Source organism: Aethalodelphis obliquidens, unplaced genomic scaffold (assembly GCF_003676395.1).
Source record: "Aethalodelphis obliquidens isolate GAN/ISIS:26980383/991018 unplaced genomic scaffold, ASM367639v1 scaffold74, whole genome shotgun sequence".
Lineage (NCBI taxonomy): Eukaryota > Metazoa > Chordata > Mammalia > Artiodactyla > Delphinidae > Aethalodelphis > Aethalodelphis obliquidens.
This window is the reverse complement of record NW_020838018.1, coordinates 7,450,542-7,478,261: the sequence shown is the minus strand read 5'-3', so window position 1 is coordinate 7,478,261 and position 27,720 is coordinate 7,450,542. Positions and strand designations below refer to the sequence as shown.

Sequence of the window (27,720 nt, the reverse complement as noted above, 5' to 3'; positions counted from 1 at the left end):
GGAAAATCTTCTGTGCCTCCAGATATACTCCCCATCCATCCATCCACTCATCCATCCACTCATCCATCCATCCATCCATTCATCCATCCATCCATCCATCCACTCATCCATCCACTCATCCATCCATCCATCCATTCATCCATCCATCCATCCATCCATCCATCCATCCATCCATCCATCTATCCATCCATCCACTCATCCATCCACTCATCCATCCATCCACTTATCCATCCATCCATTCATTCATCCATCCATCCATTCATCCATCCATCCATCCATCCATTCTTTCTTCCCTCCCTCCCTTCCCCCTTCCATCCAAAAGGCTCTGTATTCAGTGTCAGGCACTACTCTGGGCACTGAGGATTCAAACATGAATAAAGTCATTTCTGTTCTGAAAGAATTGGTACTTTAATGGGAGAAACAGATACAAAAAATATAAATTATGCTATGATTGGTGGGGAAAACATAATAACTGGTGTTTGTGAAACACGTTCAGAGTTGGGGCAAGGCATCATTCTCCGAAAGTTTTCTGGAAGCGCCGACACCTCCTGAACTGGGTTTGGAAGGGTGAACTGGAAGAGGAGATAAGGAGCGTGTGGTTGGGGGAAGGCAATCCTGGCGGGAGGAGCCTGTGGGGTAAGACTCTGTGGAGGGAGCATCACGGTTGGGGAACTCGTGCCATTTGCTGTTGCTACGAGGGTTTGGGCGAGAGAGAGAAGGAGGAGGGGGAGAAATGAGATGGAGAGGTCATCACGGTCCCGATTATGGGTGAGGGTCAGGGTGGCAAATGACGGGCTCCTGAAACCCAGGAAGTCCTCCTTTGGGGGCATTAGTGGGGCCATACTCACCAGAGTCAGAATAAGTCCCTCAAAAAGCTGAGGCCAGCATGCTGGGCACAGTTCTAGGTGCTGTACGGGAATCTCGGTGACACTTCCCAGAAATGACTAGACCTTTTTTCTGGTTGAGGATTCTCACAGTGGGGTAACTTGCCCAAGCTTGTCCCCTTTGTGATTTGCAGAACTGGGGCTCGAACCCAGGTTGTTTGAGGCCTGGGGTTTTGCTTTTAGTCACTGTGCCCCTCGTGCTGGTCTGTAGTTTAGGCTGGTTGTTCCTCTGTATGTTATGTTTTACGAAATATGATTTGATGTCAGAGCCTATCTGAATCTCTGTAACAACATGCCGTGGAATCATAGGGTTTGGATGGATTGTGAAGGTTGAGAAACACTCTGTGGAGGTGGGAGAGAGGGGAATGGCAAAGGGGGGGAGTGATCTGGGTCTTTGAGTGGGAGGTCTTCAGCTTCTGGAATGGGAAGAATAAAGGTTGAAAGTGCTTGAACTTAGCTCATGAGACTTCAAGTGTCAGAATCTTAGGACTAATCCCTGGGGTTAGGAAGATCACGTGAGAGGCCGACCACTGGCCATGGGGATCTTGCCTGCTCCCTGGCCACCACAGGATCACCTGCTACCCCGGACTTAAAGGAGGTGGACCTGGAGCTTTTTGCTCTGGAGCAGGAGGGAGGGTGGCAGTGGGGAGGGAGAGAGAGAAGAAACTAACTTCATACCACCAGCAGGAACCATATCAGCATTTGGAGAAAGTTGAAAGAAATCTTTCAGCTGGATGGCTACCTAGCTCAAGGCTAACTACACTCTTAACACAATAATAAGTCAATCCTCACTGAATAATTAAATAGAGAGCCTTCATAAGTATTGACTTAACGTGACAGCAAGTCTATAGTGACTCTGGGTTTGCTTATGTAAACACAATCTCTTGTTCAGCTTACTTAGCAGTTCAATGAAATAGAACAGTCCTTCAATTAAAATCAAATGATGCATACGTTTAATTCTTTTCTCCTCTTACCAGGTAATAATAGGTTTGGAACTTAGGTGAAGGGATTGGGGGGAAATTGGGGAAAAGGGCATCTGCCCATCTGCCTGTGTTTTCAGAGAACACGAAGGGCTATATCCAATGATGATGTCTAGAAGAAGGATGTGGCCTTGGCTCCCATCTCTGGGACCTGGGTGGGAGGTCCATGTGGGCTCGGGTTGGCTTCTGTCCCATCCAGACCCTCCCAATCCTCTCCTAAAGCAGGCTTCTGTTGGCCACTCTGGTTGGCATGCCAGTCTTTTGATGGTGGCCTGGGTCTAATTGATTGCTTCTGGTCACCTGGGGTCCCATGGCTCCAACCACAGTCATCTCCAGGTCATTACCTCTGGATGCCCTCATGGCTCACTGGGAGGAGAGAGGGGATGCTGGGTGAGCTCCAGACTGGATGGAAAAGGTGGGGGCCAAGGAGGAAAGTAGCACCTCACTGATTCCCACAGATGACACTAGAAGAGGAATAAGCCTTTCTCCTTTTGCGGCTGTCACATGCTGGGAGAAGGGGAGGGAGCAGTGGGTTGAGAAAAAAGAGGACTGGGTAAGGGTGGGGGCAGTGTGGTGGCGGGGAAGACCCACTGGCTTTGGAGCTAAGATTTGAAGCTAAGTCTTGTGCCTTGCTGCTGTGATATTAAGTGAGTTAATTAACCTCTCTATGCCTCTATTTCCTTACCTGTAAAACAGGGGTAATCATGCTAACTTCAGAGAATTGTTGTCAGGGTAAAGCGTGGTGGTGTTAGTGGAAGTACTTTGTGTGACTCGGGGTAAACGCAGGAGACGCTTGTTAATAGATCACCGATATTATATTCCTTTGGCCTGAAGGGAGAGCTCATGCCTTCTACACAGTGTCCCATGCTCAGCAGTCCCCTAATCTCGATAACAGTGTAGCAGGTGTTGAGGGGGCAGCATCAACCATTTGCTCATACAATCCTCGTCCCCACTGTACGAGGAGGTAAGTACTATTATAACCTCTGTTTTGCAGATGAGGAAACCTGGAGAGGTTTAATGACCTTGTCCAGGCCACAGAACTGAGCCAACTTTCAGACCCAACCAGGATGACAAGATGTCAGAAAGTGGACCTCACGGGTGGGCCTCCTTCTGTAGAGGGGTGGGGTTCTCTCAGAGTTCAGGACCTCCTGGGGAAAGGAAGCAAACATTTCTCCTTACAGTAGCCTGCCCTGAGCTCTTGGTCAGGTCCAGAAGGGTTCTGACCTGCCTTGGCCAGTGTGGCATCAAGTTCTCTCACCTGCAAGCTCCTAGGACTCGGAGCTGCCCTGGAGTGAGGGGCCGTGCTCTGAGATGGGTAGCTTTGCTCTCTCAGCCTCTTTCTTTTGGGATCTAGGGTCAGTCCCATTTGCTGATGCTTCTGGAACCAATAACATTTTCTCTAGCCAAAGACTTCGAGAAATCGTTGTTTATAAAAACACAGGATTCCTGGGGCCTCATTCCATTAAATGTAAGGAAATAATTACCATCTTAAAGCAGCTTTATTAAAAGAGCACATAATAAACAGTGTATTCTATTAGCATCTTCTGAAATTTAATTCTGGATTGTGTCAGTTCACACACTCACCATGTTCCACTGTTCGTAACCAGGGTGCATAAAGTATATTGTCTCCTGCATTTTATCCCTTAACATGATTTCATGTTTAAATTTTCACATGTTGGTATCCTCTACGTCCTTGTCATTTTCAATAGCGATGTGGCTTTCTGTGGCTTACCCATCTGAACCATTCCTCTCTAGGAAGAATCCAAGGTCAGGTCTGTCTTCCTTCATGAATTGTACCGTCGTCTGTTTTCCAAGTTACTCCCACTGAAGTGTTCCTGTGATCCTGCCTCTTTCACGTGGATTAGATAGACCCTTTGTGGGTTTGGTTTTTGGTGTGTGTCCCTTTCAGTGTGTGCCTTTTTTATTTGCTTTGAACTTGGACAAAGAAGATCAGATAAAATCAGAGAACAAAGCTAAGCAGTAGTGAAGAATTTTTCTTTTTTTCTTTTTCCTTTTTGGCCGTGCTGCGTGGCTTGCAGGATCTTAGTTCCCTGATCAGGGATAGAACCTGGGTCCCCTGCATTGGAAGTGCGGCGTTCTAACCACTGGACCGCCAGGGAATTCCCCAGAATTTTTCTGTTTTAAGTGACAGAGACCCAACTGCCTTAAGAAAAATTAAAAAGGAATCTGTTGGCTTCCAGTAAAATCTAGAAAGGGCAGGAGTGTATTCCAGGACTCACACAAATAGGTCTCCCTCTGTCTCTCCTTGTCTCTAGTTTCTGTTTCTCTCTGCAGGTTAGCTGCATGCTTATCCTTACTGTGACCAAGAGGCTAGATCTATGGTCCCAATTTATCTGGGCTCACATCCATAGTGTCTTATAACCAGAAAGAAAAGAATGTTCTTCTTTGCTCCATTAGGAAAGTCTCTGGGCAGGGCTCTGCTTGGCCTGGCTTGTGTTACTTCCTTATGCCTAGACTAGTCAGTGTGGCCAGGAAGAGAGCTGTGTGGTGGGCCAAGCCTGGGTCACGTGTCCACCTGTGGCCCCGGACAGTGGAGTGCCACGGTTGACAGCCTGTAAGAACTATCTGGCCGGAGGAGGAAGTCTGCAACCCACCCCCTAAGGGGAGCTGCTCTTCTAGGCAGAAAGAATAAGTATCCATGTACACTTAAAGGATAAACAGGAGGGAAGGAAGCCAAGTGGATTCTTGATTTCATGAGACAAGTGGCGGTAGTCCTTGGGAACAGGCAGGAAATGACGGGGGCTCAGGCTGTCCACGGTGAGCCCTGGAGGCGTCAGAAAACAGGCACGTGGGGGAAATCCATTTTCCCCTTTCTCAGTGTCACGCAACATTGAGCCTACTTAACCGTGCCCTGCACCACCGGAGGGGACCTCGGAAAGCCATTCCAGAGGCTCTTGGGTCTATGAAAGCCATTTCCTCTGTGTTCCCCTAAATTGTCTCTGAAGACCACCATGAGTAATTTGCATTTCTTGGGAACCCTTTTTCTCCTCCATAAGATATTCAAGTGCCTTGTTCATCAGCATGCAGCAGTGCTGGTGGCAGCCGTCTGGAAGCATTGTTAGTGGGGGCGGGTCATGGCAGCAGAGCCAGAGAAAGACCCTGTCCTCACTGGCAGGTGCCTGGCCCTGCTTTGCTGGCTGTAGGGTATGTGACCGTGCGACCTACCTCTTGGAGCTGCCGTGTCCTCGCTGTGAAATATGTCTACTTTGTGGGATTTTTCAGAAAGTTAAATGCGATAACCACGACTGGCACATGTGTATCCTCAGTAAATATTAGCTTCCTTTACTCCTCCTCCGATTCTAAACCAGTAGAAACCCATGGGTTTCTGTGGCAGCAGCGTAACAGGTATAACCTGATAAATGGGAACTTGGCCAAGAGCTTCAGACCCTAAAGCCACGTATTGGCCAGCATTGGAATGTTTTGGGCTTCGGGGGAGCAATTTACTGTAGTATTATTCTAGGCCAGACAGATTTGAGAAGAGTCTTTGTGCTTGGGAAGGTGTTTACAATCTGCACCAAGGGAGGGATTTGTTGATAACAGGTACCTGTACTTTCTTGGCTAAGGCCAAAGAAAAGAAGCAAGAGGTGTGTACCCAAGTGTAACTGTGTTTCTATGGGGATAGGAATGTGTGTGTGTGTGTGTGTGCGTGTGTGTGTGTGTGTGTGTGTGTGTGTGTGCGTGCGTGTGTGTACAAACATGCATAGTCTTGTAACTGTGAACCCTCTTGGGCTACAGCCTGAAGCACTACTTTCTTCCATGGGCTGGGCTATATCGTAGGTATATTTAAAGCTGAGACCAGGGAGTGGAGTCTGGAGGGTTCCCACAATCCCAGCTCTGAAGCCTGTGCAGATTTGCTTCATCCCCCAACTTTTGCCTGCATCAGAATCACCTGGAGGGCTGGTTAAAATGAAGATTGCTGGGCTCTGCCCCTAGATTTAAGATCTGTTATATCTGGGGTGGGATCTGGAAAATTTGCATTTCTAAGAAGTTCCCAGTTTTACACTGATGCTGTGGGTCTGCGGACCACACTTTAAGAACCACTGAGCTGTAGGAAGTCCACCCTCTCCCATCACCACCACCCCCGCCCCCCAGTTCTGGATGATTCTGCATATGTGGGTTGACCTTGGCACTTCCAGCTTTGCCTCTTTTTTCCTTTCAGGAACACACCTGCCCATCAAATAGGGTTGCCAGATCTAATAAAAATACAGGCTACCCAGTTAAACTTGAATTCCAGACAAACATTGAAAAACTGTTTGGTGTAAGTATATCCCAGATACTGCATGGGATGTACTTATACTAAAAAAAAATATTCATTGTTTATCTGAAATTCAAATTAAATGGACATACAGTATTTAATCTGGTGACTGTTTAATAAAACTGGGGGCCAGATGTCTCTCTCTGCCTCTCTTGCCACTTTCCTGTGATTGAATAGGCTACAGCTGCTGAGGAGACAAGCCCACAGAGGGTTTGTGTGTTTTGGACAGACCCACCTGCTGTCCTGAGCTCATTTGGCAGTCTTTACTCCATCTTGCTGAGATGGACTTGACTTGTGTTCATTGTTGGCTCTCTTGCTGGCTCTCTGTTTTTTCTCTTTGTCTGTCTGTCTGTCTCTCATGCTTTCTTTTATGCCATCACTCCTATGGGGGCTCTTCAAGGCAGAAATATGAGAAGTGATGAGGCTGGTCTAGGAGAAGACTGTTCCTGGAAGTGAGAACAGAGTCCAAGAGACTGGGGACCTCATGGCATCAGCAGGGACGAGTGGCATCTGGCCCGAGATCCCCAGCTGCCTCACTGAGCATTATGAAAAGGATAACACTTGCCTTGGAGACTGTACCTACCAGGACTGGACTGATTCACTCATGGTTGGAGTTGAGAGTGTCATGGGCTTGAAGGAAGTTGGCCCCGCTGGTCTCGCATGCCGGTGGAGGGAGCCGGCTGCTATGGGCTTTGGTGTGACTTAAGGGACAGAGGGAACTTGAGAAATCAAAGGCCTCCTGGAGGCTTGGACATGGCGTCCTCTTAAACGGCCCCATTTGTCACTCTGGCTTGCCAAGGCTGCCTGGATGCTGAGGACAGAGAAATGGAGCAACAGAAGGCCTGGCCGCTTCCCTTCCCTCCACCCTTCCTCTTAGCTCCTCTCCCTCCCCTCCCTGTGCTCTGAAGAGAGCCACAGGGCTGCTGTAAAGGAAGTAGGCTGTGGCCTCCCAGGAGCGAGATGGCCTTTCCCCATGGGTCACCCAAGGTCTGGCAAAGGGGCCTGTGCTGCTCCTCCTGTGTCCTCAGCGTGGCATGGAGAGTGACGCGGGGCAGGGAGGCCATTGTTCACCTCGGTCCAGCAGGGTGACTCTGGAGCCTGGCGGGGAGAGAGGGGGAGCTGTCTCTCCCCAACAGGCTCACATTGCCTTGTGTGGGGTCCAGACCCGCCTCGGAGGGGTGAACAGGTATTTTTCTTCTACATCAGACACAGGAAAAGCTACTCCCCGTTTGTCTGTGGCAGGCACGGTGCTGGGGATGAGACATCTGGGTAGAGAAGAAAGATAAGGACAGTGTCTCCTCCCTGTGCCCCAGCTCTCCCACGTATCCCGTGAGGGAGATAGGCAGGCACAGCCCACCCCATTTGATAACTGGGGACACTGAGCACAGAGACACACCAGGCCTGCCCAAGGTCACACAGCAGGCGAGCGGTAGACTGAATGTGGTTGTGTGACAGCTGCTCCCTTCTCTCCCAGCAGCTAGATCTGCCCTCCCCTTCTCACTGAGGGGTCTCACTGGCCCACTGCACCTGGTGTTGGAACTCTTTCACTTTCCGTGTCCTGGCTTACTTCCTTTACCCACCCGTTCTCTCTGGATGACCTTGTCTCTCTCTGAGGGCATCATACTCCCATTTTCACACGTTCCCTCCGTCTCCAGCCTGGGACCCAGTGATATTTTAAGAAGCCTCATGGATGGTGAGGACAGCAAGATCCTTGCGGTTCTTAATGTCAGTGATTGGAGGACCAGCCTTGCAGAAGGGAGGTGAGCTTCCGGGAGGATGGAGCTGGGCTCTCAGGTCTGCTGCAGCAGGTGGCATGCTCCTCTGGGATGGTGAGCCGGCATTGACCTCTGTGGAGCCCTGACCCCATCAGCTGGAATTACCTTCCTGACATTGCACTGACATGTGTGCCATTCCCATCCTTAGCCTGTCAGCCACATGGCAGGGCCTCAATACGTATTTGGAGAAAAGATGAATGGCTATCTACCACTTGCCCAAAGGGGTTTGGAGGATATGGGTGAAGAAATCAGTAGAGTCTGCCACTTTGGGAATGTGTGTTCCAGTTGGAGAGAGCGAACAGGGCAATATCAGTAAGTCTGTATGCAATTAAGTATGAAATTGACTGGTCCAGACCATATGTGTAGCTGGAATACAGAGGTGGACAAAGTCCATGTGGCTGGAGGGGCAGAAAGGGCTTCACGGGCTGGACTGACAGTGAGCATTGGGGAGCTGGTAGGAGGGGCTTGGGCTCTCTGTGTGATCAAATGACATTAGAATGGACTCCTGTATTTTGGCTGAGAGATCCTATTAGAACGTCTCTTTGGTGGGGAGGAGATGGTACCTAGCAGCTCTGCTTATAATCTTGCAGCCCCACACCCTGCAGGAGCTCGGATGTGGCTTCATGCTGACCCCTGTGGTCCTCCTCACTGCAGGGCCTGACCACAGCCCCTTGGCTCCTTCTGGAGGCAGACATTTGGACAAAACAGTGAAATCTTTGAAGGTGCTGTATTCATTTCCCTAGCTGCTGTAGCAGAGTGCCACAACTGGGTGACACTGATTTTTTCACAATTCTGGAGGCCAGAAGTCCAAAATCAAGGTGTTGGCAGGTCTGTGCTCCCTGTGAAGGCTTGAAGGGAGAACCTGTTCCATGCCTTCCTCTTAGCTTCTGGTGTTGCCGGCAATCTCTGGCATTTCTGGACCTGTAGGCGCCTCACTCCAAATGCTTCCTTGATCTTCACATGCATTCTCACTCTGTGTCTGTGTCTCTTCTCTTCTTCTTATAAGGACACCAGACACTGGGTTGGGGGCCCACCCACATCCACCGTGACCTCATCTTGGTTACATCTGCAAAGAACTTATTTCTGAGTAAGGTCACGTTCACGGGTACCAAGGATGAGGACCTAGCTCTTTGGGTGACACAGTTCAACCCACGATAGCTGCTGAGAGATTTTGGTCTGTTGGCGTCCCAATCTCCTTTACCTATTAAGTCTGTGTCCCCTCCTGGCCCCCTGACAGGTCTCTGGAGGTCCGGGGTGTGGGCAGAGACCATCTCTCATTGACCTTCATTCATTTGCTAGTTCATGGAGCAGGACAGACTCCGGTCTGGCCATTCAAGACCAAATGTCATTCTTGCCTTTTTTTTTTTTTTTTTTTTTTTTTGTGGTACGTGGGCCTCTCACTGCTGTGGCCTCTCCCGTTGCAGAGCACAGGCTCCGTACGCGCAGGCTCAGCGGCCATGGCTCACGTACCCAGCCGCTCCGCGGCATGTGGGATCTTCCCGGACCGCGGCACGAACCCACGTCTCCTGCATTGGCAGGCGGACTCTCAACCACTGCGCCACCAGGGAAGCCCCCAAGTGTCATTCTGCAGGGGCTGGGGGCTTGGTTGGAAATGCTGCTTTTCCCTGTTTTGGGGACTGTGTGGTGAGGCAATAGAGGGTATGATTTACGGGCAGAAAGGAGGGCGGAGACACTGCAGCTTTCCTTCTCTTTTCCTATGGAAGACGAGATACTTTTATAGAGGAGCAGGATGTGGGTGGAGGACCTGCTGGAAGGGGTGGCCCTTATTGTTGGGGTTCTGGGCTGGAGTCTTGGCTCCGCTGCTCGGAAGCTCTGGGGTCTTGGGCAAGTTATTCAGCTTCTCTTAGGCTCGACTTCCTCCTCTGTGAAGGAGGATGGTGATAACAGCTGCTTGGCAGATCTTGGCAAAGTTTCTGTGAGGATTACGTGATAAAAGGTGGATGTGAAAGGACCTCTTCTTAAGTCACGTTTTTATCGTGGTCAATTACACACAACATAAAATTGACCGTTTCCACCATATTTAAACGTACAGCTCAGTGGTGTTAAGTGCACTCCCATTGTTGCACAGCCATTACCACCATCCGTCTCCAGAACTTTTTCATCTTCCCTGACTGTGAAAATACTTTTATTCATTGCATAAATAAGGCAAATGAGTCCCCAAGAAGCAAGGACTCATCTGAGGTCTCGCAGCAAGATGGGGCGGAGCTGAGTGAGACCTCGCCCCCAGCTCTCAGCTGGGAGCTCACCTTCCATCTCCAGCACCTCGCTGCCTCTGCGGGCTGCAGGGATCCAGGGACACTCAAGGTCTCTTTGGGGTCAAATCACTCTGGAGAGCTTCCTCGTTCTCCTAAACCCCCTCTCCCGGGACTGTGGGGCCTCCAGGGAAACCAGGTGGGACCCAAGGAGCCGCCTCTGTGTTGAGAGTGTTCCTCTTAGGCTGTCCTGGTCTCTCTCAACTTCTTGTCTTTTTCTCTATCTGCTCCTTCCTGATATGGACAGAGTTCCAGTGGAGAAGCAGGGGAGCTGAATTCGGGGTGTCCTTTGGGATGGCTTTGTGAGGTACCTCACGGTATGGACAGAGCTTGGGCAGGGAGGCAGATGGCCTGGGTTCTGGTCCTTCCTGTGGCTACTGTAGTAGTTCTCACCGAGCCCGTATTGTCGAGGTCCTACTATGTGCCCATCACTGGGAAAACACCAGTGAACAAGACCTTGGTACTTGCTTCATGCAGCTGCTGTAAGACACTCGGGATATGATGGCGAGGACCTTGTGGCAAAGGGCACTCGCCTATAGGAAACCCCGGTGGGTGGGGAGGTGGGCGGTGGCCTGGGCTGATGGATGGTAACAGCCTGGGGCCAGAGTGCTAGGGCAGGAAGAAGAAGGAACGGGAATTGCTATGCAGGTTGGACTTGGGTGCCCTGGGCTCCCTGTGACCTCTGCATCCAGGTACTGGGGGCTGGAGACAGACCGGGTCAGACAGCAGCAGCCTTCAGGCAGCTCATGGTCGAGTGGGGAGCACAGAGCTGTGTGCAGGTGGTTCCAAAGCAGCTTTATCTGCACTGACAGAGAGGAACGGGTGATGACAGGTTACATCAACAGGGGAAGAAAAGGCTGATTCTGCCTTGCAGGATGGGGAAGCTGGTGGAGGGACGGCAGGGGAGGCTTTGCTCTGATTTGATGCAGAAGAGATGGGTCAGGAATGCCCAGGGGATGTCTCGTCCTAGGGGGACTCTTTCTTTAACCTCCCTGGGGGCTGTCCCCTTTGACCCCCAGACGGATTCTATGAAGTGGCTGGGCAGGGATTATTGTACTCATTCTGTGAGGGGCAGTGGTGCTGTGTTGGAGGACTTGGGAAAGGTCACCAGGAGTGGGTTGAGCAGGAAGCAGGGCCTGGCCTCCCTGCCTGGGTCCCAGGCATTCTCAGCAAACCCATCCGGTTTCCCTCTGTGTTCCTCCGACGGAGAGACCCATTCAGAGCAGGCCTTGCCTAACCTGGGTGCCTGGGTCTCCACGAAGTCCTGTCCTCAAGGAGCTCCTAGCCTAAAGCCCTCCAAGCTTCTTTCCCTCCGTCTTCCTCCTCTCTGTCTTCCTGGCTTCTTCCCACCCTGGGAGGCTGTGGAGGAGCCGCTCTGCCGCCGGGGAAGCGGGAGGGCCGCCAGACTAACTTGCTGTCCGATGGGTCTTCTCTTGACCCCAGGTCCCGGCTGGCGGACTTCCACGCCAACTGTCGTGCCTCCTACCGGACGCTCACCGGCTGCCCCACCGACAATTACCAGGCGTGTCTGGGCTCCTACGCGGGCATGATCGGTAAGCTGCCCCCACCCGGGCTCTCAGTGGCTCCTGGCTGCCCCAGGCTCAGTTAGGGACCGAGGCCCAGCTCAGGGCCGGCGGGTGGACAGCCTGAGCTGGCCCCTCTCTGCTGTGATGGGAGCCAGAGGTTTATCATGGGGGAGGAGGCCCCTGGGGCCTTAGGAGCTTCCCAAATAAGAAGAAAGGGTAACATTCATTGTGCAACATTCCAGACGCTGTGCTAAGCAGTTTACATGGACTGTCTTATTTAAGTCTCACGGCAGCCCTTACTAGGCAGGGGGTGGGGCTCCATTTTACAGATGGGAAAACTGAGGCTTGGGGAAGCTAAGTAACTTGCTCAGGTTCACCCTGCTGGTCAACAATGGCACTGGGATCCAAACCCAAGAGAGAGCCTTAGCCTCGCTGACTGGAGGACACATGCTCTGCTTGTTGGTGAAAGAGAAAGTGAGGGCCCGTGCTCTCGGGTGCGGGGTCGGGGGGCTCCTGGGTATCCCCTCTGCCGCCCTGGTCTGTCCTTTATGCCATGCCCCCCTGCTGACCCCCGTGGTTTGGAATGTGAGCTGGGATATATGTGTGTTGAGGGGCAGGTGGATGGGAGGGAGGGTGGTGTCCGAAGCCTCTTCTCTGATGGGCCTGGGGTCTGGGGGCCCTAGGGGAAGCCTTACTGTTCCTCTCTCCTTTGCCTCCCTTTCTCCCTGCCTAGGGTTCGATATAACACCCAACTACGTGGACTCCAGCCCCACTGGCATCGTGGTGTCCCCCTGGTGCAGTTGTCGTGGGAGCGGAAACATGGAGGAGGAGTGTGAGAAGTTCCTGAGGGACTTCACCGAGAACCCGTGCCTCCGTGAGTCCTGCCACGTCCTCCGCAGCCAGCAGCCACCCCCCACCCCTCCTATCCCAGGGGGCCCTGGAGCTCTGCCTGGCCATTCCCTCCTTCCCCTTGCGGTGGTCAGTGACGCCTGCAGGGCTTCTCCAGCAGGGGGGTTGCCTGCGGAGACCATGGGTTTTGTGCTCTCGGAGATTCACCCCGGAGCTGTCTGGAGGCCACTGGAGGCCTTCCACCTATGTCGAGTCAAGGCCGAAGGTTTCTGGTCTGTGATCCTGACAGTCTCAGCCAGGTTCCTTCGGGCACAGCCCTGGGGTGAGGTCTTAGCATCTGTCACGTTTCCCTTTAAGGATCGATTTCCCCTTGGAATTGGAGTGTCATCAAACTCCTAATCCGAAGGCTAGAGAGAAGGAAAGGTCAGCCACAAGCTCTGCCTGCCTGGTCTTTCTAGTCTGACACCCTTGCTATCCACACCCACCTGGAGATCTCCTCCCTCTTTCCTGCCCTCTTTTCTTCCTTCCGTCCATCTGTCCATCCTGCCTTTCTGACAGCACGGGGGGCTTAGAGATGGAAGTCACAGTGCTTGTCATTGAGCAGCTCACCCTCTAAAGGAGGTGCACCGTCACAGCCATCACAGTACGGTGGGGGAGGAACAGTGCTAGGGTGGAGGTATGCAGAGGGGTCTGCAGAAGCCCAGGGTGGGGCTGCCCGAGTCAGCCTGGAGGAGGGGTGCCCTGAAGGCATCTCAGACCCACTTGGGGATCACTGGCCACCGGTCAGCTGGAGGGGCAGGGAGGGCCTGCTCATCCACTCTGGGCAGAGGTGGGTTTCAGGAACTGCAGACCACTTAGCCTTGCCGCACTGCATAAGGATGCCCAGGGTCACCTGGACAGGTGGAGAGAGTCCTCCTGGTGAGGGCCCTTGCAGATCTGAAGGCGTTTGGATCTTAGGGTCCTGCAGGTGGCGGAGGTGGCGTGAAGCTCGCTGAAGGGGTGTCGGCAGGTGGTACCATGGTCAGATCTGATTTCGGAAGGCTCACTCTCTGGTTCTGGTGTGGAGGGGGTGGGGGTAGGGATGTGGTTCGCACAGGTGACCCAACACAGAGTCCGCTAGAGGTTGTTGTAGGTGCTCTCGGGGGAGGACAGCACCCACTGATCCAGAGCAGCGGCGGGGGGTGGAGTGGGGAGGTGGCCTTGGCTGATGGCAAGCGGGTGGTTAGGGAAGTGTCCTGAGTACCCCAGGTTTCTGACTTGGGAGACTTGGGTGGAGAAAGATGTCACCGTCAGGACTGGAAACGCAGCGAGAGGCAATGTTGCGGTGGAGGGAGTGGTGCTTAGTTCAGGGGGTGACATGATGAACTTGAAGTGCACCTGGGACTTGGAGGTGGAGCTCCATGTAGGCTCTTGGCCTGGGGACGCAGTTTTGTCCAAGAGGTCCCATTAGTTGGTCCTGAGTGGATTAGTGTAACTGACTGAGTGGGGGGTGGATGAGGCCACCTGGGGAGGGGGACTACGTCGGTGGCCACGTGAGCGTGGTGGTCCGCAATACTGAATGCCGCAGAGAAGGTGGGCTTGCGCCCTGGACACAGCCTGCCCCTCGCCTCCCGGCTCCCCACACCCCACTTCTCCTCCTGTTTTCCTCTTCATTCCGCATCTGGTACATTTCCTTTATTCCGGTTTCTCTTTTTCAACTTCCTTCCTGCTCTTTTCTTCTCTCAATATGAGACCTTGGTAGCTATCTGAAAGGGAGCTTCAGCCAAGTTCGTTTGGACGAGTTCCACCCTGCCCCCAGCTCTGGGCTATCACAGGGAAGGTCAAGTTTGGGATGGCAAGGGGCAGAGTGATGGAGGAGCCCCTGATTTCTCTGTGTCTCCTGCTCTCCTTCCCCACAGGGAACGCCATCCAGGCCTTTGGCAATGGCACAGATGTGAACCTGTCCCCTAAAAACCCCTCATTCCAGGCCACGCAGGCCCCTCGGGTAGAGAAAACGCCTTCTTTGCCAGATGACCTCAGTGATAGCACCAGCCTGGGGACCAGCGTCATCACTACCTGCACATCTGTCCAGGTGAGGGGATGCAGCTCTGCCGCTGGGGAAACGGAGCCGGGACAGTCTGAGGGCTTAGAGAAGCACCTGATGCCAGAGACGAGGTGGGAAATTACAGCCTGGGGACCAGGGACGAGGCGCGCAAGTTCCTCCCTTTGGATCAGGACCCAAGAGGCAGGAAGAGCTGATGGGGGCTAGTTTTCCATGATTAATTCACTAACTGTCACCTTGCAAGTATCAGACACCTGTTCTGTCACAGGATTGTACTAGATACCACGGGGGTGCCGGAGAAATGGAATGGTTACCATTTATTAACCATCTACTAATTACTGGGTACTGTGCTAGTAGACTCTACCTAGTTACTGGGTACTAATTACTGGGTACTGCGCTAATAGACTACCTATTTCATTGATTCTCACACCATGACCTGTTGGGATTCTTGTTGTACACGCAGGAAACTAGCCCAGGGGTGTTAGGCGACACACTGAAGGTCACACAGCTGGTTAGTGGTGGAATAAGATTTCAAACCTACATCTGATTCCAAAACCTGTGATTTTCATTTGTTTGTCCATCCGTCCATCCGTGCATCTATCCATGCATCCATCCAATGTGTGTCATGCATGCACTGTGTTCGACGTCTTATGTGAGATGCTAGGGAGACACTGGTGAATGAGGCTGATGCAGTCCTGTGTTTTGTGGTCCTTGTGGTCTTGTCGAGGGTCAGACAGTTCAACAAGCACAGACGTGGGCTGCGGTCAGTGCCACAAGAGGAGACCACGTGGGTGGCATTGTGGAGACACACCACAGGGCTCCCCGCTCAGCCTTTCTCTCTGCTGAGCTATCCTCATGCTGTCACACCATTTGCTACAGTAGATTCTTTGCTTAGGATGTTGGTTCTAATCAGAACGTGCCCCCCCCCCACACACTCATACACACTCTCTCTCACACACACTCTCACACACACTCATATATACTCATATACACACTCATACTATAGAACAAAGAGTTTAAAAGAAGACCTTGTGCAGAATATCAGGGAAAACAGAGGAGGGGGGAAACAGTGAGGGTGTGGTGGTGGGGATAAGGGGATGTTTCAGGCAGGAATTGGGGCTGGAATTGCTAAGGAGAGGTGGGGTCTGGAGTCCAGCCAGTGAGAGCACAACGTGAGCATAGGTTTGGGGACTGGGGGAACAGGCCCGGCTGCGTGTGGCAATGAAGATGCCAGTCTGAGTGGGGCGGGCTCGTGGGATCACCAGTGAGCACTCACTACGAAGTTTCAGTCTTGCAAGATGAGTAAGTCCTGGAGAACTGGTTACAGTGATGTGACTGTAGTTGACAGTGTTGTACTGTGTACTTGAAATTTGTATAGACCTTAAGTGTTCTCAGTGCAAAAAAAAAAAAAAAGCAAAAAAAGAAGATGGTAGAAGTGTGAAGCGATCGATGTGTTGATTGACTCGTGGTGAGTTTTTTACAATATTTATATATATTAGATTGTACACCTTAAAAATATACTTTTTTCTGGCCATGCCGCTCGGCTTGAGGGATCTTAATTCCCCAACTAGGGATCGAACCGGGCAACTGCAGTGGAAGCGCAGAGTCCTAACCACGGGACCACCAGAGAATTCGCATATAGATACAATTTTTGATGGTCAATATAACCTCAATACAGCCAGAGATGAAGAGCAGTGGGCTTTCAGAGTGCTGGCATGAGACCCGAGCAGGGATGGGGCCTGGCAGAGGTATCCAGGTTGCCCCGGGCACCCCTTACTGGTGCCCGTCCTGGTTGGGAAGCCCACTCCCCCTTCCCTTCCCGGTGGGCTGTAACAGCTGACCTCCAAGTGCCTTCAGGTCAGGCCCAGCGTGGGCTCCTCCATGCCCCGCTCCCCTCCATTAGGCCGCCCCTCCTGATTTGGGCTGAGGTGCCCATGTCACCCCTGGGTGGCTTCTAATTACACTCAACACGCTTCAGCGGCTGCTGGCGGGGCTCGGGGGCCACTCCACAGACGATTGCCAGTTCAATTTCATGCTAGAGTGGCGGGCAGCTCGGCAGGTCAGGGCTGTGCCACCTGTCAGGTGACCAGGCTCTGGCGTGGTCTCTCTGGGCACTGCCAACCTTCCTCCCCAGCCCCTTGGGGCTGGCTCACCGGGGAGATGCCCACTCATCAAGGGCTGTGGACCCTTCCTAATATTCCCACAGGGTCACTGTGGGCGTGGAGAAGTTCAAAGCCCTGGTCTCATGCCCACCGCAGCCTCCTCAGTGCCTGATGCCTCTGACTCCCTTCCCCCCCCCCCCCGCTGTTTCCCTCCAGTGGTTTGCTAAACCATCGCCTGGTTTCTTTCAGCCCCAGCCTGGTTTTCTGCAGACTCACCATCTGGGGGCTTGTCTTACACTTGGTTTGATTCCAGTGGGGTTAACACACGATCTGTATGAGAGATGACGTATGTGAGGAACCTTACACACATGATAGGTGTTTTGAATCCTGGAGGGAGGTCTGGCAGGGGGCTCCCCCAGGCCTGGTCCCAGGGTCCATCCACTCGGATGTGTTGACTAAGTCACTCTGGGTGGGACAGCAGGGGCGGACCTCCCAGGAGGAATGGAAGAGAAGCAGACCCTCAGAGGGACCCACCCACAATCACCCTCATACCCCCGTTCTTTCTCACAGAAACTGAAAGGAAAGGGCTTCTGTTTTAATTGCGGTCTTTTGTTTTTTTTTATTCTTTCATTTTTTAAAATTTCTTTATTTTAATTTTATTTTTGGCTGTGTTGGGTCTTTGTTGCTGTGCGTGGGCTTTCTCTAGTTTCGGCGAGCGGGGGCTACTCTTCCTTGCGGTGCGCGGGCTTCTCATTGCGGTGACTTCTCTTGTTGCAGAGCACGCGTGGGCTTCCGTAGTTGTGGCGCACAGGCTTAGTTGCTCTGTGGCATGTGGGATCTTCCCGGACCAGGGCTTGAACCCGTGTCCCCCGTATTGGCAGGCGGATTCTTAACCACTGCGCCACCAGAGAAGTCCTAATTGCGGTGTTTTATTTTGTGTGTGTGTTTTTTTTTTTTTATGTGATACGCAGGCCTCCCACTGTTGTGGCCTCTCCCGTTGCGGAGCACAGGCGCCGTATGCGCAGGCTCAGCGGCCATGGCTCACGGGCTCAGCTGCTCCGCGGCATGTGGGATCTTCCCGGACTGGGGCACGAACCCGTGTCCCCTGCATCGGCAGGCGGACTCTCAACCACTGCGCCACCAGGGAAGCCCTAATTGCGGTCTTTTAAATGAGCACCTACTACTCTGTGCCAGGTGCTGGGCGTGCAGAGGGAATAAGCCCACGTCCCTGCCCTCAGCTTGGCTGGAGGCTGGTGTGGGTGGTCTGTCCCTCCCCAGCCCGTGCCCCCTCCCTCAGCTGTGCTAGCTTGGAAGGGCTCTGTGGTGGCCCTTGTGGGGCCCTTGGGAATGACAGCAACCCATGGCCACAGAAGGGAGTCTCTGAGTGAGGGCAGAGACAGGGAGCTGAGCGAGGGAGGGAGGGAGGGAGAGGAAGCCCGCACACCCCAGACACCCCTGGAGAGAGCGGCAAGATCACTTACCTCTGTCCTCCTTCTTATCCACAGGTGGACCCTGGGGGAAGCCTTAGGAACCTCCTTCACTGACCCAGAGATGGTAGCCAGGTGGGGACCTCACATGAGGGATTGGATGTTAGCGTCAGTGGGCTCTCCGAGAGCTCCTTCCCAGATCCCAAAGGATGGGAGGCCAGTGTGGACACTGGCTTGTGCACAGCACCCCCAGCCCCCGGCCCCTGGACAGTTTTCTTTTGGCTGCGCTGTGCTGACTCTTCCTCCAAATCCGCTCCCCCAAAGGACTTTCCCACAGTGGGGCGGGGTCTGGCATTGGAGGGACTGTTGTCTCCACCGAGGGGCTGCTGAGCAGAACTGTGGGTGTCTTAGGTACCAGAGAGGAGCCGGCAGCTGGGCAGGCCCCGAGTGGGCCCTGTGTCTGTGGTCCTTGACGCTCTCGAGCCTGGCTCTCATATGCTTCCGTTCCTGGCTGTGGTTCCCTCTCCGGGCGGCCCTGCCAGCCTGGGGCTCTCTGGAACTTGGAGAAACTGTGGCAGAATCTGCAGAACAGTGGCTCCCTCTGTCCCTGCTACACACACACACACACACACACACACACAGCCCTGTGTGAATTCCCTCCCTCCTGCCCAGGGGTCCCTAGAGTGAGGAATCTACAGGAGCCCATCAGTCTTGCACCCTCATCCAGGGTCCTTTGTTTCTGAAGCCCATCAGGCACCCCTGGTGTAGGCCCAACGGCCAGGCTGAGCAACATGCTGGTCCTTGTGCTCGTCGGTTCCTCTGAGCGAAGGGCGTCTCCTTCCCTTCTCTTCCAGCCCTCTGCCTTTGAATCCTACTTGGATGTCACCTCTTGGGTGGTCTCCTGACTCGGCTCTGGCAGAACTGCCTTCTTTTTGCTTAGGGCTCCCGCTTTGCCTCCCTTCAGCCCCCATCACGACGTGTTCTGCTCCCCGCACCAGACAAGTGTCCCTGGAGGGCAGGGGCCGCATCATCCCCTTGGTAGCCCTTATAACTGAGTGCTTAGTGCCTGGCATCGAGTGGGCGCTCCACACAGGTCAAGAGAAAGAGCCCAGAGTTCCCGATCATTGGATTGATGGGAACTTCCTGCTCTCTGTTCTAGAAAACCGTCTGTTGTGTTGCTTGCAGGCAACTCTATTCAGCTTTCCTTCCTCTCATTGATGCCCTCTGTGTGCCGTGAAGTATGAAGGTAAAGAAGTAGGTAGAGAAGGTGAAGATGCAGGAGGATTGGATAGAAGGCTCTTTTGTCATAAGATGGGGCCTGGACTGGGGCAGTGCAGCATGGGCAGGGCAGACTGGCAGTGGGTTCCCACTTTCCCTGGACTTGGTTTGTTTCCAGTGTCCTTGGTGTTCCCGGCGGGTGGCTCTGGGCCAGTTTGCGGGACCCTGTCATATCACCTTCTGCAGGGCTGCGGGGCCCTATTAACGCAATCTCCTTTGCTTTCCTTGTCTCCACCAGCCAGTTTCTGCTCTCACCCTTGCTAGTGCCCATCACATCTGGGGGAATTAAAAATGAGTTTGGAGGGCTTGCCATGAACCCTCCTCACCACATGCTGGCCACAGGCTCAGCAGCCGGCAGCCACGTCCGTCTCCTCAGCCCCCTGCCTGTTCCCTGGACGGGTCTCTTACTCAGCACGCAGGCCGGTGGCTGTCAGAGCACGGGACCCAGAGGCTGCTCAGTGTATCCGTATGCCTATTAGGCATACGTTTCTGATTTACAGATTCGGCTCGTTTCAAAGCTTTGAGAGGCTGATGCGTTCCTTCTTTTCTTCCCTCCCTCTGGCTCTCCCTTGTAGTCATTCATTTATTCATCCATCAATGCATTCCCTCATTTATTCAACGTAAATTCTTACCGCACGTCACCCTGTTCCAGGCACTGAGGCTGACCAGCATATGAGGCTGGTACCTTGGTCCTTATACCAGCAGGAGGGACAGGGTACACGCTCAGAGAATTACGGGGCAGGAGGTGATGGGTGCGCCAGGGGGCTGGATAAGGCGTTATGGACACAGAGCGGGGAGGCAGCTTTGGGTTGGCAGTGGAAGCACAGGACTCATGGACCAGGTGTACCCTGCTGCTGGGCCTGGAGGAACAGGGAGAATTGAGGACACGGAGATGCAGAGATGTGGAACTGGGAGGGGTGGGCGAGGAGGGAGCAGAGACGGGAGTCAGGACAGCACAGGGCAGCTGAGGAGGGGGGCGGGTCCTGCCGGCTGAATCTGGCCTGCTGACTGTTTGAATAAATTAAGTTTTATTGGAACACGGGCCACACCTGAATAAATTAAGTTTTACTGGAACACGGGCCATACCCTATTGTTATGTATTGTCCACGTGCTGCAGGCAGAGTTAAGTTGGGACTGACGCTATGGCCTGCAGAGCCTAAAATTGTTACTCTCTGGCCCTTTGCAGAAAATGTTTGCCTCCCCCTGACCTAGAGGAACACAGGCCGTGCGTTTGGGAGAACGCAGGTTTCTGATATGGGAAGGAACGGGTGGGGAGTCAAACCTAATTTTCAGGTTGAACTGGTGAGTGTGGAGAGGCCGCTGAAGGCTTCTGAACAGGGATGTCTGATGACAAGTGTGATTTGGGAAATTAATCTGACAGCAGGTGGAGACTTGTTGTCGAGGGAGAGTGACTGGGGGACCTGTTAGGAGATTTTTGCAATAGTCAGTGATAGTCAATGGTCATCAGAGGTAAGAAAAGAGGGGTTGGGCTTCCCTGGTGGCGCAGTGGTTGAGAGTCCACCTGCCGATGCAGGGGACACAGGTTCGTGCCCCGGGCCGGGAAGATCCCATATGCCGTGGAGCAGCTGGACCCGTGAGCAATGGCTGCTGAGCCTGCGCGTCCGAAGCCTGTGCTCTGCAACGGCAGAAGCCACAACAGTGAGAGGCCCATGTACCGCAAAAAAAAAAAAAAAAAAAGAAAAGAGGGGTTGTACTAGTGGATGGTGGGGAGTGGAGGAGGGCGAGGTGTGTTACTGGGGGTGGGCATGTGCAGGACGGAGGTCCCCAAGGGCACTGAGATTTGGGGATGGGGCCGGGGACAGAAGCAGGGGACACAGGAGAGGGCCTGCCAGCCCTGGCCAGGGGTTTTCCCATAGAGACAACACTGGACTTGGTCCCTGGCACCTGGACATGCCAGACCCAGTTTCGGGAGTGTGGACAGAGGTGGCAAGGAAGAGGAGGAAGACGATAATTTCCTTCTAACTTCCTGAGCAAAGGGCCCCTCTGAGAGAAATTTCTAGAAGGATGAACCTTGTCTTTGCTGCCATCCTCCCTTCCTGCCACCAAGATAATCAGGTGAGATAGGCATCAAGGGTGGTCTTGGGGAGGGGTGTGACCTCAGAGGACAGCTGCACCGTGGGGGGCTTGGGGAAGATAGAGCCTCTTCCCCCTCCCATTTGCTGAACTGGGGCAGAGGTGACCTTGTGGGTGTTTATTTCTCTCATCTGGGTGTGAGCAGGGCTGTGACTCTTTCATCTTTGGAACCCCCTGCAGGGGAATGGTAGTGGGGGGGAGTTAATGGTGAAGGAGACGGTGAATTTGAGCCTGAGGCTTGGGCATTAGGTAGTGGAACCTCTTTCTCTCTGCACTTCCCCCATCTGCCACTTTCAGAAAAGGTTGGCTGACTGGCAAACACCCACACTGTTCTGTGTGCCCAGGACTGGGGGAGAGGTCTTGGGCTTGCTGTCGGGGGAGATTACTGCAGCCTTCACCCCTTCGCTGTCTGTTCTGTGTTTTCTGGAAGTCAGGTGGAGGGGTCCACGGGGGCCCAGACTTCTCCCTGGCTTTGCTTGCTGAGCTGTCAGGGTAGAGCTAGGATAGCCCCAGGCTACCAGCTGACCTGGGTCTCACCCTGCAGCCCCAGTCCTGGGAGTTTACTGGATGCAAACGCTGCTTCGCTCTGCATCACGCTTGGGGATTAAGGGGCGTTTATACTTGTCCAGAGCTTTACTGCACCATACGCACGGTCTCATGTATCTCACGGTGCATCAGTGAGGTTCGCTTGACTATCGCTATTTTATAGATGAGGAAACCGAGGTGCCGGTAGATGAAGGGATTTGCCTGGGGTCAGTGGCTGAACCAAGACTGGAGCCCTGGCCTCTGGCCTCTGGGGTCCTTCCTTGGATCAAGGGGCTGTTCCACGGGGATGGGCACCAAGGCTTAGGACCCCGCAGTCTAAAAAGGAAAGGCTGGGATGGGTCTCTGAGGACAAAAATCTGTAAGCTGGGTGTTGTAGCACTTGGAGGAAGTACTTGAGGACAGTGAGAGGAAGCCCAGTGTGTCACTGGCCACTCAGCACATGTTCAGTGTGTGGCAGGTCAGCCCTGGAGCCTGCCAGATGGAAATGCCATTGGTTCAGAAGGGCTTGGGCAAGTGCTGTGGATGACGGATCCAAGGTGGGTCACTGAAGGGGCATGGGGAGGGGTCCTGTCCTGATATTCATAGAGCCCAGTCCTTTTACCCAAACCAGGTCCCTGTGGCCTGTCAGAGACCACACAGTGGGTTGGATTCCTTTGGCCCTGGTCCTGGGAGGTGGCATCCCTCTCTCGCAGTAATATGGGTCAGAGGACAGGATGAAGGGGTCCTCTCCTGTTTCTTCTCCTCCCCCGATGCTCCCTCCCTCCCCCTCTTCCCTACCTGGTGCTCCTGTCTCCTTGGGTGCTGTCTTTCCCTTTTTCTCTACTTCATCCCTCCTCTCATTTCCTCTTACTCCTATCCCTTTCCTCCTTCTCCTCTTCCTCTTGCTTCCTATCTAATATTTGCCAACACCCCCTCCTGTGTCTTCCCTCTTCAGAGGAGGCTATCAAGTCCCAGGCGGCTCCAGAGCTGAGCGTTCAGATTCCACCTCCTCCCGCCACGGCTCCTCTCTGTGTGGTTGGCCAGGCTAAGTTGTGTCCAGGTCTGTGTCCAGTACCCGGGGTTCCCTGAGAGCTGGCATCCTGTCACAGAAGGTCAGGCCAAGAGGTCATCTAGTTTAGCTATTTTCTCAAACCTTATTTATTTTTAAGCCACAGACTATTTTTTTTTTCCTTTTTTCGCAGTACACGGGCCTCTCACTGCTGTGGCCTCTCCCGTTGCGGAGCACAGGCTCCGGACGCGCAGGCTCAATAGTTGTGGCTCACGGGCCCAGCCGCTCCGCGGCACGTGGGATCCTCCCGGACTGGGGCACGAACCCGTGTCCCGTGCATTGGCAGGTGGACTCTCAACCACTGTGCCACCAGGGAAGCCCACCACAGACTATTTTTAAAAATAATTCTGTATATAACTTCAACATATAAAACAAGTCAAAATAGAGCTTCTTGGTTGAGGTAGGGGGGAGGACTGGGATCCCCAGCTGTCTGCCTGTGATTCCACACAGCCTCCTGTTTAGTGAGCACTGTGGGAGGGGGCGCCAGGGAGAAGACAGGGACCCTGGAAGGGGCGGAGACACGGCTGCTGTACCTGCAACAGTTAGAGCTGGAAAGGCTGCCAGGAAATATAGGTGCTGGGCTGCGTGGCACAGACCCTGACAGGCTACAGGATGTCATAGGTGGGGACCTAGCTGGGGCTGGGAGTTGCTCAGGGAGGTGACCGAGTGAGGATGGTGGGGGGCAGTCAGGTGTAAGCTAATGGTGACAGCACAGCCTCTGAGGTGGGGTGGGCAGGCTCCATCAGGCAGTGACCTCCCACAGCCCTATCTGGAGCTGCACTTGGTCCTGGGCAGTGGAATCCAGTCCTTGGGTCCGCAAGGGCCTCCGAGCACACACCCTTCTGCAGGGATGCAGGTTGGTGGCTTGGCCGGGCTAGATCTTGGCACCCAGAGTCACTGGTGCTGAGGTCTTATACAGGATGCTCCTTGGTTGAGTCCCTGATTCTGTCTCGACTGCACTCCTTGTCCCCATGATCACATTTCTACCTTCGGTAGTGACTCTGCTCTTGGCTGGGGCCTTTGTGTGACAGCTGGGGCCTTGTTTAGCTGACCAGATGCCCTGGGTGGTAGATTGCCTGTGATGTTCAAGGCATCATTCATATCTCTGGCCAAGAGCAGTGGTTTAGGCATAATTTCTTGGGCTTCCCAGTTGCTTCTGGTGGCCAGAGCCATTTGAGGCCAGTTTAGAAACATCACATCTCCCAGCTGGTTCCCATGGGTCACTATTATGATGGAGACAGCAAAGCGCTGCTTATCACACCTACCCTCTGGTCCTCATCCAGGTGGTGTGCCAGGGGTGGAAAACCCTGGAGTCATCACCAAGCCAGCTTTCCTTCCTCATTCCTCACCTGGACCACAGAGCTCCCAGGTGCCACACAACTGTTTAGGGTGGAACAGCCAACACCTGGCACCATGGCCAGATGTCCGCCTAACCTGCCCCAGTGGCAGACATCACTAATCAATCACAGCTCTCTTCCCCATGAGCCCAATGAGGACTCATGATTTTTCTGGAGCTGGCACTGGGATGCTAGTTCTGATCTGTGGCATTCATTCATTCATTCATTTATTCACAGATATGTTAATGAATGGTGGTTAATAAACAGTAACTGAGTATAACATTTATTGAGCTGCTGTTATACAAGGAAAGAAAACATGGTCCCTGCTTCATCCAGAGGAACTCTGAGTATGGTAGACAGACCCGGGAGTGGCTTATTATTTTATTAGGCTGTAAGTGGGAGAGCAGAGTTAGAACTCCCTTCTTCAAGAGCCCTGATCACTGAGAGTGTCAGAGAAGGGCAAGGGTCTCTGTGCTGCCAGTGCTCTTTACGTGTACACTGTGATGTCAGGGGTGGGCAGCAGGGCCATGGAATGTGTCGTCTCATCTGAGTCATGGGACAAAGCCCGGCCAGAGACCCAGCCCCAGTGATCCATCCTTACTAGCGCCTTCTCTCCCACAGGAGCAGGGACTGAAGGCCAATAACTCCAAAGAGTTAAGCATGTGCTTCACAGAGGTGAGTGAGGGCCTGAGTGGGGGTGGGTGCCGGGGGCTGGGCCAGAGTGGGTTGTTTTCCAGGAGTGCCTTGGACTTGAAGCTCCCAGATTCCATTGCATGGACTGGGCTGGCTGAGCTTCTGGCCCACCTGGACCTTGGTAGGTGCTCACTCTGTTGGGAGTGAGGGTGGGTGGGTATAGATGTTGCAGCCAGGGCCCTTACTTGTCTCTTGGGTGAGACGCAGGAGGCCGCTCTGAGCAGAGGTCCTGGCAAGCCTTCCTGACTCTTTAAGACAGGTGTTCCCAGCAGCCTGCTCTGTGCTGGTTCTGTGACATTGAGGAGGTAGAATGATGGCACAGGACGTGGGCCCTTCCGTGAAGGAGCCCCAGCACAGGAGTAGATCTGTGACTATGTATATGTATAGCGTATATATAACTTAGAGGAGAAGTAAAATTAGTGAAAGAGTCTGCAGAAGGAGGGAGAGTTCAGACAGGGGTGTGCAGTGGAGGCTCTGTGGAGGAGGGATTCCAGCAAACTTAGGAACCCGGAGAACGTAGCTTCTCTCTTCACCCCTCCCCTCCCCTCCCTTCCCCTCTCCAGAAGCAGGTCCTGTGGACCCCGGGACTTTCTTCCTTTAGATCTTTATACCATCCCCATCCTCGCTGGTCTGCATTAGCCAGGCAGGGAGAGCAGCCCGTTGCCCTGGGGGCTGCTGCCTTGTTCCCCGAGTAGTCAGCTGAGGCATAGCCCAGCTCCATGGAAGCCTGGCTCTGCGAAGAGGGTCCCCTGGGTGACCAGGAGGGCAGGGGCCTTAGTGCTCCACTTCCAGAGTCTTTTATTCTTTTTTTTTTTTTTTTTTGCCTGATCCCAGCCCTACTGACTCGTTTGTCCTTCTCTCTGCTTCTGTTCCCGCTTCTGCCTGGCCACAGCTCACGACCAGTATCATCCCAGGGAGTAAAAGGGTGGTCAAACCTAACTCAGGCCCCCGCAGAGCCAGACCATCGGCTGCCTTGACCGCTGTCTCCTTCCTGATGCTGAAGCTGGCCTTGTAGACTCTGGGAGGTTTCCGAAAGCTACACGGACGAGCACACCCGCCTGACAAAATGGAAACACACACAGACACACACACACCTTGCAAAAAAAAAAAAAAAAAAAAAAAAAAGTCTTTTCCCACCTTGTCTCTGAACCTGTCTCCTCCCAGGTTTCTTCTCTGGAGAAGTTTTTCTAAACCAAACAGACAAGCAGGCGGGCAGCCTAAGAGCTGGCCCAGAGGTCCCCTGGCAGGGGAAGCCCAGTGCTGAGGAGGGCACAAGGGTCTAGAGATGCCCTTCACTTTCTTCTGGTGTTTTCCTCTCTGGACCCTGCTGACATGAGAGACCAGGATGACATCCCCACCGCCTAAGGGACATGGGCTGGGGAAGGATGGCTGCCGCTTTCCTCAAGCTCCCCATTCTGGGGACCTGCCGGGGGCTGGCGGGGGACGTCAGGCAGCAGAGCAGCGAGGCTGCCCGCCTTGGGGTCCAGCTGGGTACCTTCAGCACCTCCAGCTGGCTTCAAGGATGGAGGTTATCTCGCCTCCCTTCTCTGAGGGCTGGATCTGACCTGTGGAGGGTTGCGGTGCTGAGCCCCCTTGACCTCCACTGAAGCACAGGGTGGGAGGCGGGGCAGTTCCAGGGGGCTTGGGAGCCCAACCTGCCTGGGATATCCCGTTGGGGGTTGGGAGCAAAACTTGGATACCACCTCAAGGCTGATTCTTCCTGCTTGGTGGCAGGAGTTTTGAAATCAAAGAGAAATGATTTTTTGTCCACTCCCTTGGTTTCTCTTGGGTCCATTTGGTGGTTCTCCCTTGGGAGGGAGGGGCTGGCGCTGAGAGGGGCAGAGAAGACCACCGGGGCCCGTCTACCTGCACCACACTCTGGTCTCTGCGGCTCTCTCCAACTCTTTTCTCTCTGCCTCGCTCTTCTCTTTCCTCATTTCCGAGACGTACGCACACTGTATGTACATTACACGGCTCCTTTCTCGACATATATGTATATACACATCCGTATACATATATCGTGTGGTTCCCCCTCCTTTCCTTTTTTTTAAGGAACAAAACTAATGAAATAATACCCTAACAGATGATCGAAAATGTATTACTGTAAAGTTTATTTTTTTTAATAATGTTGTCTATGATGGGAAACGAAGGAGGTTGGCTCCCTGTGTCCCCGCCCCAGTCGGGTTGACTGGGCAGCGGAAGAGGGTTTCTGATCTATATCACGCTTAGCAGAGGCTCCAATAAACGTACTAGGAAGCAGTCTGCCCTTCTGCCTCACTCTGGGTGTGCCTTTGCCCCTATTTTTGTTCTTGGCCCAGTGCCAACCTCGTGGCTGCTTCCCCGGGGGCTCCTGGTGGGCCTTGGGAGAGCGTGTGTGTCCGCGTGTGCACACGTGTGTCTGTCGTGTGTGCTCGGTGTGGGTGATAGAACTCTGTTAGGAGACGGTGGGGCTGAGGTCCCAGCTGTGCTGAGCCTGCGGGCTGTTCACCTGTCATCGCCTCCCTCCCTTCCCAATCAGCACCGATGCCCGTTGGTCCCAAACTGGAAGAGAATGAAAGTAGCCGTGGGGATGGCGGGGTGGAGACAACCTG

The 27,720-nt window shown here is 53.6% G+C and overlaps 1 protein-coding gene across 1 annotated transcript in view; it reads left to right on the top strand.

The window, feature by feature from the left end:
• The window catches only part of GFRA2 (GDNF family receptor alpha 2), a 96,957-nt gene extending 69,551 nt beyond the window's left edge, over positions 1 to 27,406 (top strand). The window contains exons 5-9 of the mRNA XM_027092038.1: positions 11,632 to 11,741; positions 12,448 to 12,588; positions 14,462 to 14,634; positions 25,058 to 25,111; positions 26,022 to 27,406. Of these exons, the coding sequence (XP_026947839.1) occupies positions 11,632 to 11,741; positions 12,448 to 12,588; positions 14,462 to 14,634; positions 25,058 to 25,111; positions 26,022 to 26,144 (601 nt within the window). The 3' untranslated portion in view covers positions 26,145 to 27,406. The remainder of the gene's footprint in view (positions 1 to 11,631; positions 11,742 to 12,447; positions 12,589 to 14,461; positions 14,635 to 25,057; positions 25,112 to 26,021) is intronic.
• Positions 27,407 to 27,720: the final 314 nt, after the last annotated feature.